At 40.7% G+C, this 17,134-nt stretch overlaps 1 protein-coding gene across 3 annotated transcripts in view; it reads right to left on the bottom strand.

Moving 5' to 3' along the window:
- DST (dystonin) overlaps positions 1-17,134 on the bottom strand; it is a 415,725-nt gene that overhangs the window by 27,154 nt on the left and 371,437 nt on the right. For all 3 annotated transcript variants that reach the window (XM_056108983.1, XM_056108981.1, XM_056108982.1), the window contains 9 exons: positions 16,401-16,529; positions 15,437-15,607; positions 14,445-14,600; positions 14,037-14,243; positions 12,112-12,231; positions 9,672-9,841; positions 6,284-6,443; positions 2,956-3,150; positions 1,957-2,085 (listed from right to left, as the gene is read on the bottom strand). In XM_056108983.1, the coding sequence (XP_055964958.1) occupies positions 1,957-2,085; positions 2,956-3,150; positions 6,284-6,443; positions 9,672-9,841; positions 12,112-12,231; positions 14,037-14,243; positions 14,445-14,600; positions 15,437-15,607; positions 16,401-16,529 (1,437 nt within the window). The remainder of the gene's footprint in view (positions 1-1,956; positions 2,086-2,955; positions 3,151-6,283; positions 6,444-9,671; positions 9,842-12,111; positions 12,232-14,036; positions 14,244-14,444; positions 14,601-15,436; positions 15,608-16,400; positions 16,530-17,134) is intronic.

Below are 17,134 nucleotides of genomic sequence, written 5' to 3'. Positions count from 1 at the left end.
ATTAGCAGCCTGATGGCACCGTCAGGCCTTCAGATACCCCAAAATTGCTGCTGTGCCTTTGGCCAGACCCCAAAAACTTGGGGCAAAGTTTCCCAAGAAGGTAAACGGCCAAAAGTTAGGTATGTGGGAGACACACCCACAAACCACCTCTGACTCAGCTATATAATTGGAGGCATGGCCTCTCTGGTTCCTGGTTGGACTGCCTAAGGACCATGATCCCAGAGACTCAGAAACAAATCTCGAAACCCAGTGGCTTTTGGCAGAAATGCGTCCAGTCCCTGCAGTAAGTTACAGGCGCTGGGCCAACCCAGGCGGGAATAGGTTTCGTGCCTTGGCCTGTCCCCCCTCGCGGCCCAATGGCCGCCATCCTCCAGAGGTCACTGGACAGTCAGGTTTGGGCCCATACTGACGAGACATGTGGGGCTTCATGGGATGGGGGTGGAGCCGGCTCTTTCCTCCCCGACCCAATAAGACCCCGAATCGCCGCCCACGCATGGCCTCTATGGTTCCTAGTCAAAGCTGCTTAACGACCATGATCCCAGAGACTCAAAAACAAATCTCAAAACCCAGCGGCTTTGGGCAGAAATGCATCTGGACCACATACACGGCCATGGCTCCAGAGGAAACATCAATTGATATCAATTCTTGGGCACCAGAGTACAAACTAAGATCGGTACATAAACACCAGATTGGGGAGAAGGGAGGATTAAGTGGACTGGAGGTGACACAGGGGCCAGGGGGGTTGGGCACTTTAGTGATAATGAGGTAAGGCAACTGTGTTGCCTCAAGACCATGAACGTCAGCTCTATTATAAACACATAACCTAAACTGTAATAAAGTTTTGAAAGTTATGTTTTTAAAGTACAAACAAACAATGGTCAGAGCCAGAGAGGGAATAGAGGAATTAAAGTGCTTGCCTTGCCTTGTATGCGGCTGGCCCCCGTTTAATCCTCAATACTGCATATGGTGGATGAATACTGCCGGGTGTGGCACAAAAATTCAGCCCACCAAAAATTCAATTGTCAGGGGCAAGAGAGACAGTTCAACTATTGTTTTGCATGCAGAAATTCTGGGTTTAGTTCTTGGACCATGCGGTCCCCCAAGCACCATCAGGAGTAAGTCCTGAGCACTGGGATGAGAACTGTTCTTGAGCATCACAAGGCATAGTCAAACAACAACAACAATGAAAATCAATGGTCAGGGGCCAGAGCGATAGTTCAGTGGGAAGGGCATCTGCCTTTGCATGCCGCTGACCTGGGTTCTCTCCCAGGCATGCCACATGGGCATCCCCTGAGCACTGTCAGGAGTTATTCCTGAGTGCAGAACCAGGAGTATATCCGGAGTATAGCTATCACTCAAGACCCCCAAAATAAATTAAAAAATTTTTAAAAAAAGAAAATCAAAGGTCAGACTTTATTTGGTTAATTATTATATCTTCTTATATAATTCATTAAAGATTATAATTTATACTATGGGTTACTTCAACATATTTAAAATTTAAGAAGACTTTTAGCTAAAAGCAAAAGTAACAAAGGCTTAAAAATACTATTAAGAGATCAGTTATTAATTTACTTGTTTATCTTGCTTACAAAGGTCAAACTTATTAATTTAAAAGTCCAATAGTATAATTGTATAAATGTTGAACTTTCATGAAGTTAAGTTTCATCTTTTAAATGCACATACAAGTAAAACAAAACTGATCAAAGGTGGTAAGAAATCCAATATTCCTTCAAAAATCAATATCCTTTCTAAAATTAGGAAACAGTGACTGATTTCACAATAATCACCTTCTTCACATGAAAAACACAAATAGCTCTACACACCTAAGCAGGCTGGGTACGGATGACCCTCAAATGTACCAAAATGACTTCAGAGAAAAGAAGATAGTCAAGCAGTGTTCTCAATTCATCCACTTTGATTTTAAAGCTAGTATTACTTAGCAATCATGCAACTCACTTTGTGCTGATCAATCAGAGTCCGGAGAGCATCTTCATCATCTGGGAGAACGCCATGGAAACGGAGGGTTTGTTCTGCCTCAGCCAGCCATTCCAAGAGGGCATGTACCACTGAGTGAAATTCCTCTGCCTAAGAGATGACACACACACACACACACACACACACACACACACAGTCCAAACAAAATCCCCAAATCACTGGTTAGTACAGTAAATTCTTCCTGGCAATAAAAAAAGTCTTAAATTTAAACTCATAATTCCCATTCAAGATAAAAATATATGGTGCTATTTTACAAATGTAGGAAAATCTCCAGCACTGTAGCACTGTCCTCCCATTGTTCCTGGATTTGCTCGAGCGGGCACCAGTAACGTCTCCATTGTGAGACTTGTTACTGTTTTTGGCATATCGAGTATGTCACAGGTATGCCAGGCTTTGCCTTGTGGGCAGAATACTTCAGTCGTTTGCCAGGCTCTCCGAGAGGGGCGGAGGAATCGAACCTGGGTCAGCTGCATGCAAGGCAAACGCCCTACCTGCTGTGCTATCGCTTCAGCCCTAGGAAAATCTCTAATGTCAAAAAGATGCCATATAAAAGGTAATTGACGATCTTGACTTTAGACAAATGGCGTTCACCATACACTCAAGCCGAAAAATCATGCACCCTGGGCTTTTCTGTGAAAATTAGGAAACCTTCCTCGGAGTAATTCACATTCTTGGGGGAGGAGTACCAAGGCGAAGATACTTCAAGAATCTCCTTGGCTGTAGCAGGGAGGGCATTTGCTTTGCATGCAGTTGACCTGCGTTCAATCCCCAGCATCCCATGGTCTCCAGAGCCCCCCAAGAGTAATTCCTGAGTGCAGAGCTAGGAGTGAACCCTAAGCATCACTAGGTGTGTCCTCCCGGCAAAACTTTTTCTTTCTTTAATGAAAGAATAAAATAGTAATTTGCCGAAGCTCCAATCCCTTTCTTTGTACAGCCAGTTATAGTTCGCAGGACTCGTACCTGCTGCAGAGCTGCTTCCAGACGTGTTTGCTTGGATATAGAGAGGGCACACACGGTCTCCCAGCGTGTGCTTAACTCCTGCATCTGGACCCTGACCCAGGAGGAGTCGTCTCGGCTGCCTTCGATGAGCTCCCTGGCGGAGCGCTTCAGGGCCTGCACGCTGCTCGTCCTCTTCCCCAGCTCTTTTTGGAAGACCTAAAATCACCATATTTTTAAAAATTAATTGTTTGGTTATGAAACCAAAAAAGTAAGACATGCTATTTGAAATACAGCCATGTGTGTGCACGTATGTGTATGTTGAGGATACACGGATGTGTATCTTCAACACATTTCACGATCGTATGTTAATCTCTAACACCTTCAATTTAATGGTCCGCATTTCCTGCAGAAACTTCAGAAGATATGGCACGCTGCTCAAAATAGTCAAGAGAAGCAAGAATCTCTCATAAATCTGGTCATTTCCATAGCAGTCTCCCGAGTCAAAAACCATTTTCGTAAATGGCACATTAGAATCAAATAATGGTAACCAACCTTGTTGTTACTGTGTTTGGCATATTGAATACTCTCAGTAGCTTGCCAGGCTCTCCGAGAGGGGTGGAGGAATCGAACCCGGCTCAGCCGGGCTGGCTGCACACAAGGCAAACGCCCTACCGGAGCGATAGCACAGCGGTAGGGCATTTGCCTTGCACGCAGCCCACATGGCCGACCCGAGTTCGATTCCTCCGCCCCTCTCGGAGAGCCCGGCAAGCTACCGAGAGTATCTCGCCCGCACGGCAGAGCCTGGCAAGCTCCCCGTGACGTATTCGATATGCCAGACACAGTAACAACAATGGAGACGTTACTGGGCCCGATCGAGCAAATCGACGAACAATGGTAGGGCCTTTACCTTTACCTAACCTTGTTAATCTTAACTATGCACACATGCGTGTGCGCGCACGCACACACACACATACACACACTATACACACACTATACCTAAATTGTTTTCTTATTCTGGGAATCTTCAATAGGAAGTCCTTATTCCTCAATTGTTACTGTACCAAGACAGCTGCTGACTGCCGATAGATACCACTCTCAATTAGCAAATGATCTGAGACTAACAGATTCATTGGCACTTTGGGGTTGTAACTTTATAAGGGGGGGGTCTATTGGAGATAATGCCCCAAAAAATCTCAAAAGAAGTTGGCATGCGATCTTCTGTGGGCCACATCACGCAGTGTTCAGGGATCACTCCTAGTGGTCTCAGGGCACCAGATACAGAGCAGGGGATAGAATCAGGGTTAGCTGCTGTGCAAGGCCGTGAATTAACTCCTGTACTATCTCTCTGGGCCCAAAGCCTGTGATATTTTCTTCCTATGCTATGCCTTAGCCTTAGGACCATAAAAGAACAGGTAAGAGCAAATAGCACCCATGGGCCAAATTTTAGGGGCTATAATCCTTATCCATCACCTTTCTGGACAGGTCTTCTTTGAAATTTTTGCCTTATTCTAATGAACTTCAATAGTCCCCAAATCAAATAGCCTTTTTGGGGGCAATCCAAGAAATGAACACTGGGCACTTCATTTCTGATCCAAAAATCTCTAAGGAACACAGGTACAGTGTCCTTTTTTTAAATTAACCTCATGCGTAGAATAAAACTAGCATGTACTTCTAAAAGAAAAATGATCACGAATGGGCTGGAGTGATAGCTGAATTGGGCCGAGCGCAAGCTTTGCGTGCTGAAGGCTTGGGGTCAGTTCCAAGCACCACAAGGTCTGCCATGAGGCAACCCTGAGCACTGACCAGGGTATGGCCCCCTAACAGCACAACACAAAATGAAACCAAATCATCACAAATGAGTATTACCCAAGCACACTTTATAATCCTAGCTACAATCATGACATTTTACTTGGATACTCAGAAACAATCCAAACATAGTGTGATATGTTTAATTATTTGTTCATTTCAGGTTAATACTGTTCCATGAGATTACACACACACCACACATACATGTGCAAACATATAGAAAAGAAGTATAATGTCCAAATAGTCTATTAATGGTAGGAACAATACAACAGTCCTAAACAGACTTTCCAATGTTCTTTGTATACTAAGACTTTTTTATGAGCCTTCCAATAGTATTACTAATGCTGAATGATTAATTCATTCTTGATGACTTTTAATATATAAAACCCAATCTGACAAATGCCTCCGGGAGTAAATATTTAGACAGTGAGGTTGTAAAAATAGCATTTATGTATAAAGTAACATCGTATTATTCATTACTCTTTGAATGAATGTCGGGTAAGAGAATCAACAGAATCACCTGCAATAGTCATACAATGAACATTTGTTTCCGTATAAGCTAAAGCAGAATAATTAAATATTTTTAATTACTGAAGGGCTAATCAGTGTTTTTCATTTATAATATTATTTTCTGCTAATATTCATTTCATTCTCTTTTATAAAAAACAACCAAAAAGGGGAAAATAAATATACAAAAGGACCCTAAAAGAACAGGTAAGAGCAAAATAGCAGGGCAGTATAAAGGACATTTTAAAGTAAAATTTTCTGAACTCAAAAATGATAGAAAGGAAATGACACATGAATTCAAATGCAGTACTGTGAGCTATCTATAAATAAAACCTAGCCTGATATTTTTATTCTACATCAGTAGCATGCCTCATATTTTTTCAAGGTTAAGTTGTAATATAAGCACTTAATTATAGTGGAGCACCTCAAATACTATGCCTAAAATATTACTCTTGATTTGCATAATAGTTGAACATACTTATCAGGACAATGCAAAGAAACTACTTTTATTAAAGTAATAAATCCCTAATAGCACAGGCTGGCATCTCCTATCTTGCTATATAGTTCAAGGGCTAGGTTAAATATTTTTTTTTAAGGCAGCTAATCATGATGGCAACAGATCATACCACAAATTTATACCCCTATGTAATTACCAGTTCCAGGCCACAGAATGATTTTAAATTCTATTACATATTATGTAAATAAAACAAAAGACAGTAAAACATTCTTGAAACATATTTCTCAGAACTAGAAGCTGAAGTCATCTATTGCCTAAACTGTAATAATAAAAAGGTTTTGGGTTTTGAAATTAAACATGCAAACTGTCTCACTAGTACAAAAGTCATTTTCTTACATTACTTTAAAAAAAAGTTGCTTCCTGATTCTGCTCAAATGTACCAATACTTTAATATGCAGGACTGTTACATAATATGATATATAGTCTTTAGATTTTAAAAGACTACATTAAGTGGTTGCAGTTTCCTCTCTACTCAGAATAATCAAATGAGATCAAACAAAATGTCCCAAAGAACATTACCTTGTGATTATCGATCAGATTCATCACTAAATCAATGTCTCCGTGGACAGGCTGGTCTTCTGCCAGCTGGGGTTCAACTCGATACAGCCAATCAATCAGAGCCTGCAGGGCATCTGTGAACTGTCCAGAAAATATCAGGGCTTCCTCCAGTTTATTTTGTCTGAGGAAAAATGGGGGTTAAAAAAAAAATCAAAGTGAACAACAACACAAAGTCATCCTATTTTTCTGAATATTCAAAATTCACTTATGAAGGCTGAGCAGCACTCAAGAAAAATAAGATATTGCAACTGATCGCTGTTCCTCTGCTTCCCTTCGAAATTTTTCATTTTTTTTCATTTCATCATCCTGTTATTCGTCGATTGCCTCGAGCAGGCCCCAGTAACGTCTCTTTCATCCTAGCCCTGAGATTATATTCAAGGCTCTTTAGGAGAATGAGACCCATCATTGATACTGGTATTTGGCATATTTGGTATGCCACGGGGAGTTTGCCAGACTCTGCCCTGTGGGCAGACTACATTCGGTAGCCTGCCAGTTTGTCCAAAGTAGGAAAGAGACAATAAGATGTCGAAATTAACAACTTTTTTTTTTGCAAGTAGGGGGCTTCCGAATGGTACACATATAGTATGAGGTAACTCCTGGTGATAAATGGCCAACTAAGTTGGCAGTTCAATACCAGGGCCCATGGGGTGACCACTGGTCCTCCTGCGTCTCCAGAACTACACCTGATGGTGTCTAGGCCTGTGATGCTTGGGCTCGAATTCATGTCCTGGTGTGAGCAAAGTATGCTGGGCTAGCTAATCTCTCTGGCTCACAATTTCTTTTTTTTAATTAATTTTTAATTTTAGTCATTGTGATTTACAATTCACAATAACGTCATGACGGGGTTTCATAAATACAATAATCCATCCCCACCAGAGTGTTCACTTCCTTTTACCATTGTCTCACGGTCCCTCTCACTCTGTCCCCACCCGGCCTAAACGTTCCCCATTTCCGTCCGCCTAATCTCACTGCCACGGTTAGCTCAGATCTGCACATCCGATTCTTAGATTCTGTTGCTTTGGGCCTTTTGTTATTTCCCTACTAAGCTTCTTTACATCCCACACGTGAGAGAAGCACTCTGTATCTGTCTCGCTCCTCTGGATGACTTCACTCAGCATTATACCCTCTAGTTTCAACCACTGTTATTCAACATTCAACATTGGAAGTCCTGGCCAAGAAAGAGAAAGTAAGGCATCCAGGTTGGGAAAGAAGAGGTCAAGCTATCATTACTTGCAGATGACATGACATCATATTTAGATAATCCAAAAGATTCTACAAAAAAAAAAAAGCTCCCAGAAACAATAAACTTATACAGGAATGCAGAAAGCTACAAAATAAATACACAGAAATCTATGGCATTCCTAATGTAAACAAAAAATAGAAGAGAAGGAAACAAAATAATCCCATTCATAATTATCCTTCTAAAATTCAAGTATTTAACAAAAGAGCCGAAAGATTCGTCTAAAGAAAACTGGATTTCACTGCTAAAGCAAACAAAAGAAGATACAAGGCAATATATCCCCTGTTCATTCATTGAGAGGATTAATTCTGTCCAAATGACAGTCCTACCCAAAGCAACATACAGATTCAATGCAGTTCCTTTACAAAAATCATGACATTTTCAAAAGGCACAGACCAAGAAGCTTTTCTTTTCTCAACTTTAAATTATACTATGAAGTCACAGTAATCACAAAAAAAGAATTTCATTTTTGTTTATTAAATAGTTATTATCTGTTCTAGGAAAAGTGACCATCTCCTCTAGAGAATATCAATTCCTCAGTTTCTTAAAAAAATTAAATTAAATTAAATTAAGTTTAAATTAACAATAACTCAAAAGTTTAACTTTTGAGAAGTAGAGGGTTCTATAAATTTTAACACATGTATAGGTGCAGAACAATCCCTAAACTCTCAGAATGTCTCTCACAAAGTCTCTTTGGAGTCACAATCTAGCCCCATCTTCAAATTTGGAATTCACAATCTGCTTTTACTCCGACTGTGGATTCTCAGGAATGTCATAGAAATGAAGTTATTTACATGACACTGCATAAAACATGGCAAAATTTGGACAACTGAGAAATCAAGGAAAAAAATTTTTTTAAAAGAAACAAGATAGTGAATTTCCCTAGAACCAAAATTAATATTTGATTTCATTTTGATCCAATAAAAGCAGTTTTTAGGTCAGATTATTTGGGAAAATAAAATCACACCCCAGAAAGTGCAAATCCACAGAGACAATTTGAAAAATTTGAATGACTCTCAAAAATTATTCGGCAATATTAACTGGCTGGAGCGATAGCACAGCGGGTAGGGTGTTTGCCTTGCATGCGGCCGACCCGGGTTCAATTCCTCCCTCCCTCTCGGAGAGCCCGGCACGCTACTGAGAGCATTCCACCCGCACGGCAGAGCCTGGCAAGCTTCTCGTGGCGTTTTTGATATGCTAAAAACAGTAACAAATCTCACAATGGAGACGTTGCTGGTGCCCGCCCGAGCAAATCGATGAACAACAGGAGGGCAGTGCTACAGTGCTACAATAAAAGTAACTGACCAATGAATGAAAAAACTGGAGACATGCAGAAATTACAGAGCTTCTATTTCGAAACAATTTCAGGTAAACCTTAGGCCTTCGGGATTGTATGCAACTACAAGAAAGGGGACGAGAAAGGAGTGAAGGGCAGTTGGAACGGAACCAAGGTCAGATCCTGAGGACCTTCCGTGTGTGTCGTAACCAATAGCAAATCCCCAAAGGGTATGAATTAGGGAAACGACAGGATTCCATTTATCATTTTTTTTGATTTTTTAAAAAAAAAATTTATTAGTGAAACACCATGAGGCACAGTTGTAGACTTACAAATTTTTGTGCTTGGGTTTCAGTTTTGCAATGATCAAGTACCCATCCCTCCACCAGTGCCCATTTTCCACCACCATGGGTCCCAGTATCCCTCCCACCCTCATCCCCCCCATCCCAACCTGCCTCTGTGGCAGGGCATTCCCTTTTATCATTTGAAAATGTAATTTACAATGGGAAGAGCCCTAGTGACTTGGAAATTGGATTAAGGAGACAATAGCAGATGAGGGTGGGAGGAGGGACTCGTAGGCAGCTGTTATCATCAGATGTATGAGCTGCAGCTGTGCTGGAGAATTAAATCATTTCCGAGTGAACTGAGCAGTTAAAAATAAATAATGAACAGTAAAAGCTGCACACAAAAACTACTTAGTACTTAGTACTGGGGTATTAAGGATGAGCAGAGTTCTCGGGGGAAGTAGGGTAATGAAGTTTCCAAAAAGGGCTCTGCAGAGGGTCACTCGCCAAGATCTGAAAACCACCACACGGCCATCAAGAACACTTTACCTCTCCACAGATTTCCCGCAGATGGTGTCCCATTTATCTCGGAGCTCACTCAGCATGTCATCCAGCTTCAGGTTGTCATCGGCCAGAGTAGTTTTCTCCTTCAGAGAACGCCCTGTTCTGTTGGTGGTGTCATAGACAGAGTGCTTGGCTCCCAGTGATTTCTGAAACTCCTGTGGTTTTAATGAGAAAGCAGTGTGCATTTCTACTTGGGACCAACAAACTGGTAAGAGACCTTAACAAAGGTATTCCTAATACATTAAGTACAAACACTGGAAAACATCAACAAATAATTAAGCCACGTAGGCACTGCTATCCTTTACACAAGAACGCACAAAGAAAGGAATGAATGTCAAAACTTTCCAATGGAAGGATGTGTTTCTCTCAGAAGCCAGGTATCTTTGAGCGCCTAACTATTAGCAAGAACATAGATCGAAAGCAAGACACACCCTAAATCTCTTGTGGCTATATAAACAGCAAACTATAATAGCTATGATAAAGGGGCATTGCTGCTAAATTATTGAAAAACCAGAGTTTGGAGAAGAAAATGGGTCCAGCAGGAACACAAAGAGACTCAATAATGTATAAATCTGACAGTTTACTGTCAAGTTTATTGTCACACACTATGGATAGTCACAATAATGCTACATGAAATTTTGTCTGTGCGTGAGGATGAAGGACAAGAAAGAACCACACCTCATTTTCCACATTCGGATCTACTGCTCAGTCTCTTTGCACCACTGGGAATGCCCACACCACACCCCTACCTACCCCACCTCCCCTCTATAAAGCCTACTGAAGTTTCAAAAGAGCTCGTGATTACTTTTCAAGTATTAATGATCTAAATTGGGTCTAGGGATGTAGTTCAGTGTTACACCAATGTCTTGCATTGGGTAACCCGGGTCTGGTCCCCAGCAATGCAAAAGAAAAGAGATCAGAGAGTCAGTGCAACAGGCTGAGTACATGCTTTGCCTACAAGTGACCCCCGTTCTAGTTCCAGCCCCCCAAGAGTCCTGAACTCAATGGATATGAGCCCATGAGCTCAACGGAGTAGGACCCAAAAGCGAATCCTCCAAAGAGTGAAGCAGAATAAATGAACTTAATAACTGCTTTATTATGTTTGTAATGTCTATGCCTTTGTACATTTTATCTTGCCAGTGATTCTTTTATATTTGTGCAGGTATATGTCTAAGAGGGGTGAATTACATTTCCTCTATATAATTTAAGCCTCTAGAGAGCAGATATAGTATCTTTATCTATTATTTTGTATTTTAAAGGTACTTGGAAGTATTTAATATAAATGGAAACGACTTCTTAATATATGATCACAGGTAGAAGAGCACATGTCAACTTAATGAGCAGCTTAGCAACTCAGTAAGCATCAAGAAAATAATAGTACTATAGTTTTCTTTTGGGCCACATTTGACAGCACTGAGGCTTTACTCCTGGTTGTAGTGCTCAGCAGACCATATGTGGTACTGGGGATCAAAATAGCTGGTCATACCAAACATGATTGCCACTCAATGCCTCTCTTGCAAAACACAGGACCCAAAAGAATAGAGAAAGAACAAGGGGAAATGCCCTGCCACAGAGGCAGGGTGGGATGGGAGGACGGGGGTGGGGGGGGGGGTGGGAGGGATGCTGGGACCCGTGGTGGTGGAGGATGGGCGCTGGTGGAGGGATGGGTACTTGATCATTGTATAACTGAAACCCAAGCACAAAAGTTTTCAAGTCTATAACTGTACCTCATGGTGTTTCACTCATAAAAAAAATTTTTTAAAAATTAAAAAAGAAGACAAAAAAGCTGGTCATAGACAAGGCAAGCATCTAAATCCCAATTTAAAGAAACTTTCATTGTCAATCCTGGGAAAATGCTAGGATCACCTCAAATAGTTATATGCCATACAAATGTATTATTTTACAAAATACCCTTAATGTTCCAGTTACCTAATAAGTTTTCATTGCTTTTAAATGCTAGACTCTTCTCATTTGTGGGGCACCCTCAATGGTACTCAGAAGCTACTTCCAGTTCAATCCACTGGTGACCGTGTGTACTGGGAATTGAACATGAGTGTCCTGCATGAGTGTCCTGCTGTAGCCTATGAAACTCTCTCCAGCCCCAAAGTCAGATACTTTAAGTATCTAATATAACTAAGCTATTTATTTTGTTTGCAAGAGGAGGCAACTACACTTGGGATTTGTAAGTAATAAACACCACTACCATGCATATTTCTGATGTTTATTTCTTTAATTACTATGTTTTCAAGTGATTCTACACAAAAATCCTCATTTTTGACTTAGAGATTGACAAGTTTCTTCAATAGATAGTGTATCCCAAAAGATACATAGTTCACACCAGAAAGCCTTTTTTTACTTTGCTGATGAATAAAATACACAAGTAAGTCGTGTACAAATGAAATATTATGCTTAATTGGACACCCACCTTATGTTGAGCAAGTTGTGTCTTTATTTTGTGTGGATCATTGGCAATTTCCAGCTCAGAATCCAGAGACTTCTCTGACTCTTCAAGCCACTCCATAAGTTTACTCCATGCTTCATAGAACTGTAAAAGAAATTCATGTATTTGTTGAGAAAACATTCAGGCGTACTCAGTTATGTCTGAAATGCTGCATAATTTTAACAGAAGTTAGTATTAATGGAAATTTCAAAGCAGAACCATTAAAAATTTTCACTGCAGAAGATAAAAGGGAATTTTTCTTTGCTTTTTTAAATTTATTTTTAAAATTTCATTTTATTAAAGTACCAATTTGCAAAGTTTTTCATAGTTGAGTTTTAGACACACAATGTTCCTGTACCCGTCCCACCCCTGGTCTCTTCCCTCTACCAATGTTCCCACACCCCCTCCTCTCTCTAACAATCCCCCAAGTCCACAGCCTGCCATCTTGACAGGCACCATTGCAACTTTGGTTGTTAAAATTTGGGTATCATGGGGCTGGAGCAATAGCACAGCGGGTAGGGCGTTTGCCTTGCACGCGGCTGACCCGGGTTCTATTCCCAGCATCCCATAGGGTCCCCTGAGCACTACCAGGAGTAACACCTGAGTGCAGAGCCAGGGGTAATCCCTGTGCATCGCCGAGTTTGACCCAAAAAGCAAAAAATAAAAAAATGAGTATCATGATTTCAGTGTTGTAGATCCCACAGTTTGGATATTTAGCTCTTTCTTTCCTTAACACCACTGATGTATCTGACTATAAAATAATCCAATGCTATATGTGTATGGAATATATTTATATATATATGTATTATAAAGAGAGAGAGATTTGATTGTGGCTATAGTCCTTTTATCTATTTATCATAGAAAGCTAGGGTCATTATTTTTATATATTTATATTTTTGCTTTTTGGGTCATACCTGGCAATGCACAGGGGTTACTCCTGGCTCTGCACTCAGGAGTTACTCCTGGTGGTGCTCAGGGGACCCTATGGAATGCTGGGAATAGAACCCGGGTTGGCTGCGTGCAAGGCAAACGCCCTACCCGCTGTGCTATCTCTCCGGCCCCGGGTCATTATTTTTAGATACAAAATTGTAAAACTGGGGACCAGAGTGATAATACAATCCTGGGTAACCCTTGTATCCCTCTGAGCCCATCAGGAGTGATCCCAGAGTGCAGAGCTAGGACTAAGCCCTAGCTTACTGGCTGTGGCCCCAAAAAACAAACAAAAATCAAATAAACAAAAAGAAAGCAGTACACAATCCTCATAAAGTTGACTAAACAAAAAGGGAAGACAAAAATTGATCCGGTAAACCTGCCTACAAGGAAGGAGGAGTTGTTAGAGAATGCCGGAGAAAGAGAAAATGTTGGAGAAGAAATGAAGACTAGTCAAGAAGTCATGGGATAGCCTCAGAGAGGTGAGGAATATCACCCATTCGAACAGAAAATGCTCTTTCAGAAAAGCTGTCTCCGGGACTCAACGTCTGGCTCCAGCTCTGACAGCGGTGAAGAAAGTCTGACTAAGAAAACTAAATGAAAGGTAGCAGAATAATGAAGGCTGACATCTCATTCTGACCAGGAGAGAGGAGGCTGAAAGGACAAGGCAAAACCCAACAAACTCAATAATCGAAACACTGAGTCTCTTCTTGGGCCTTAATTATACGGCTCTATCTATGAAGTCCAGCTCTAGTCAGACTCCCAAGATGAGTCCCCAGGCATTAAACTGCTGCCAGGTGATGTCATCGCCCCAACAATTAAACCACAGCTCTCTCAGAAAAATACACACCAGGGCTTCAAGCCACGATTGTTACTCCTAATGCAGCCTCCTGTGATGAAAGTTATTCAGAAACATGCACACATGCCAAGAACAAGAACTCTCTGATTGCCAAGTTCAGAGAAGTCTTATGAAGGCTTACCTGCTTGGCCCTCTTCCTTGCTTCATCCAGAGATCTTCCTCTCTCTACCAAGCGCTGAACAACTTTCTCCCATCGACTCTGAACGCTGATCAGTAGGTTCTTAATTAGGACAACGTCTTGTTTCTGACTGAAATATTTCAAGTGAGTTCCGGTTTTGTCCAGTTCTACTATTTGCTCACGGTGTGAATTGACTTCATTGGCAAAAACCTTTCCCAAAAGAAAAGGTTCTAATTAGAATGAAATGATAAATGGATCCCCCCAAAAATGGATCCCCTGGCGCTCCAGGCTAAAACTGTTACAATGGTCAAAAGAAAGCACTAAAACACCAAACCCAGCCTCTGACAGTAAAAAAGCCCGTTACCGAAAAAGTTCTGAAATGACAAGCTCTTCATGTGAATGATGACATACCTTGTGTTCATCGATTTGAAATAAGACTGTGTCCAAGATAAGGCTTGGCCGAGAAGCTACATTAAGGGTCTGTTCAGCCTGTGTAAGCCAGTTGATAAAGTCTTGGAGAGAATTGTGGAATTCCATTGCCAAGTTGAGGGCCTCTTCCAGTTTAGTCTGCAAAGACAGATTATTTTTGTATTTGATGATATTTAAGATTTCTTAATCCCAGTTTGACCACTTTCTGGAAGATCTTCTTCTTCTTCGCTACACTTTATATATAATCCATACTCCATTAATGGTTTATAAATACAATAAGCATTTATAAAAACACTGGAAAACAACACCCCTTTGAAGTACAATTTTTTTTGTATGTAATAAACTGTGGTTTCGTTTGGGGTAGTTAAGCACAGAATACAATTCTCAAATAAATTTGAGAAAAGACACCCATAAAATTAATTTGGGGGGGGTCAAATTTATTTATGAAATATTCACTGTGCACTGACAAACTGTGCACTCTAATATTCACAGTCTCAGTTTTATAGTATTAAATCATAATATTAAGATTCCTTATTTATTCACTATTTAACAACTGACAAATATGAAAAAATTCATAAATCAATATAATTTCTAATTTCTTCGTATGAATTTTTATTAGATAAGTGCTTATTTCATATACAATCATCTCACTCTCTTTCTTCCTTACCTTTACACAATAAAGTCCTTTGATTAATAAAATGTATTTAGAGCTGCATTTCATAATCCACAATTTGAGTGGCTCATACTTTTAAAATGTACAGAGTTACACTTGATGTTATGCCTCTATCCTTGAGTTGAGACCATTAATTGTTCTCCTATGTTAACACAGCATAATTTTTTCCCAATAAATTTCCAGAGTATACAATTTGGATCATTAAAAAATTCTCTAATAAATTCTACTTCAGAGATAAAGCGAAACCCATCAAATTAAACAACACAAACATTCATTATGTCATATTCATCAAAGCACATACTTTCCTTTCATTGAGCTTGGTTTCCACAGATTCCCATTTCTCTTTCAAATTATTGATGTCTTGGTCAATATTTGTCTCTGCAGATTTGGGGCACCTTGCAAGCATCTGCTGGCCTTTCTCCATCAGATTCTTATATGTTTCTTCTTTAACGTCAAAGGCCGCACAGATTTCCTACATTGAAATATTCCTCCAAGTTATATCATTTTCAATAGTTTGATTTTTCTCTAATAGTTCAATTTTTCCAGTTTATCGATCCTGGAAGCCTCTTGCATATTCATACGATCATATTCACAACTCTAAGACTCTTGTCATCTATATCCCTACTGTGTATTTAAAAACTCAAACACAGTTACACTTATATCTTGTGTGTGTGCTGGAAGGGACTGGTCCTAGGGTCTCACACATACAAGGCAAGCACTCTACCAATGAGCACCATCCTTAATTCTCAACTTTTCAGTCTACTGAACAAAACCTAACGCCTGCAACTATGCCCTGCCCATGAAGAAATCTCAGAAATGATGCAACCATTACCAGTCCAATTTGGCCTGCCAAGGCTCATGAAATAGCATTTTGATTTCTATCAAGAAGCACTTTATTGTAGCTTTGTGACCTAAAATGAGTAATTTAACCCCCCTGACCCTCAATTTCCATCTCTGTAAAACAAGGGCTTTCTAAGACTCTCCTCAAACTACTATAAAATGACGAATACTGTACTCATTTAACTTAACTCCACACCCAGAAGACATGCAATAGATAGAAAGTTGAGACAGTTTCTAGTAAGACATCTAAATGGATAAACCTGAGTCCAGAATAATAAATCTTGGTGTTCCATGCACTCGTATGTCCATTCCTACTACAACTGCTTTTCATTTAAATCTCCCCCACGACTTATTCATCACCAGGGCTTATCTGAGTCATCAATTTCTTAGTCTGAAGCCAGCGTTACAGTCAAACAGGAACATACCATGTGGGCATTAAGCTGCTCCCTGGCTGTTTCTGGTAAGCCTCCGAGCGGTTTGGACGCCAGAAGATGACGCTCTGTGTCAGTCAGCCACTGCTGCAAATCCTCAATTTCACCATGAAACCCTTTAGCCTGGAGAGATAGAAAGTTTTATGTTCTGACCCTAGACACTGTGACTTTTGAACAGAATATGTGTTAACAGCAATAAGTGTTCTGGCCTGCTAAGCATTTCTTCCTTCCTTCCTTCCTTCCTTCCTTCCTTCCTTCCTTCCTTCCTTCCTTCCTTATTATTTTTTGCTTTTTGGGTCACACCGGGGGTGCACAGGGTTTAGGCCTGGCTCATGCACTGAGGAATTATTCCTGGTGGTGCTCGGGGGACCATATAGGATGCCGGGAATCGATCCCAGGTCAGCTTCATGCAAGGCAAACACCACCCCCCCCCCCCCCAGCTGTGATATCACTCCAGCCCCTGCTAAGCATCTTTTTTTAAAAATTTTTATTAGTGAAACACCATGAGGTACAGTTGTAGACTTACAAATTCCTGTGCCTGGGTTTCAGTTATACAATGATCGAGTACCCATCTGTCCACCAGTGCCCATTCTCCACCACCAATGATCCCAGTAGCCCTCCCACCCCCCATTCCCTGCTAAAAATCTCTATGTCCTCTTAAGAAAGGTCCCACGCCAAAGGATTGGCCTTTTCTATCTCCATCAGTAGTGTGCTGGGGGATAAGACTA

The sequence above is a fragment of the Sorex fumeus genome, unplaced genomic scaffold (genome assembly GCF_029834395.1).
Source record: "Sorex fumeus unplaced genomic scaffold, SorFum_2.1 ptg000241l, whole genome shotgun sequence".
NCBI classification, from domain to species: domain Eukaryota; kingdom Metazoa; phylum Chordata; class Mammalia; order Eulipotyphla; family Soricidae; genus Sorex; species Sorex fumeus.
This window is presented reverse-complemented; position numbering and strand designations above follow the sequence as displayed.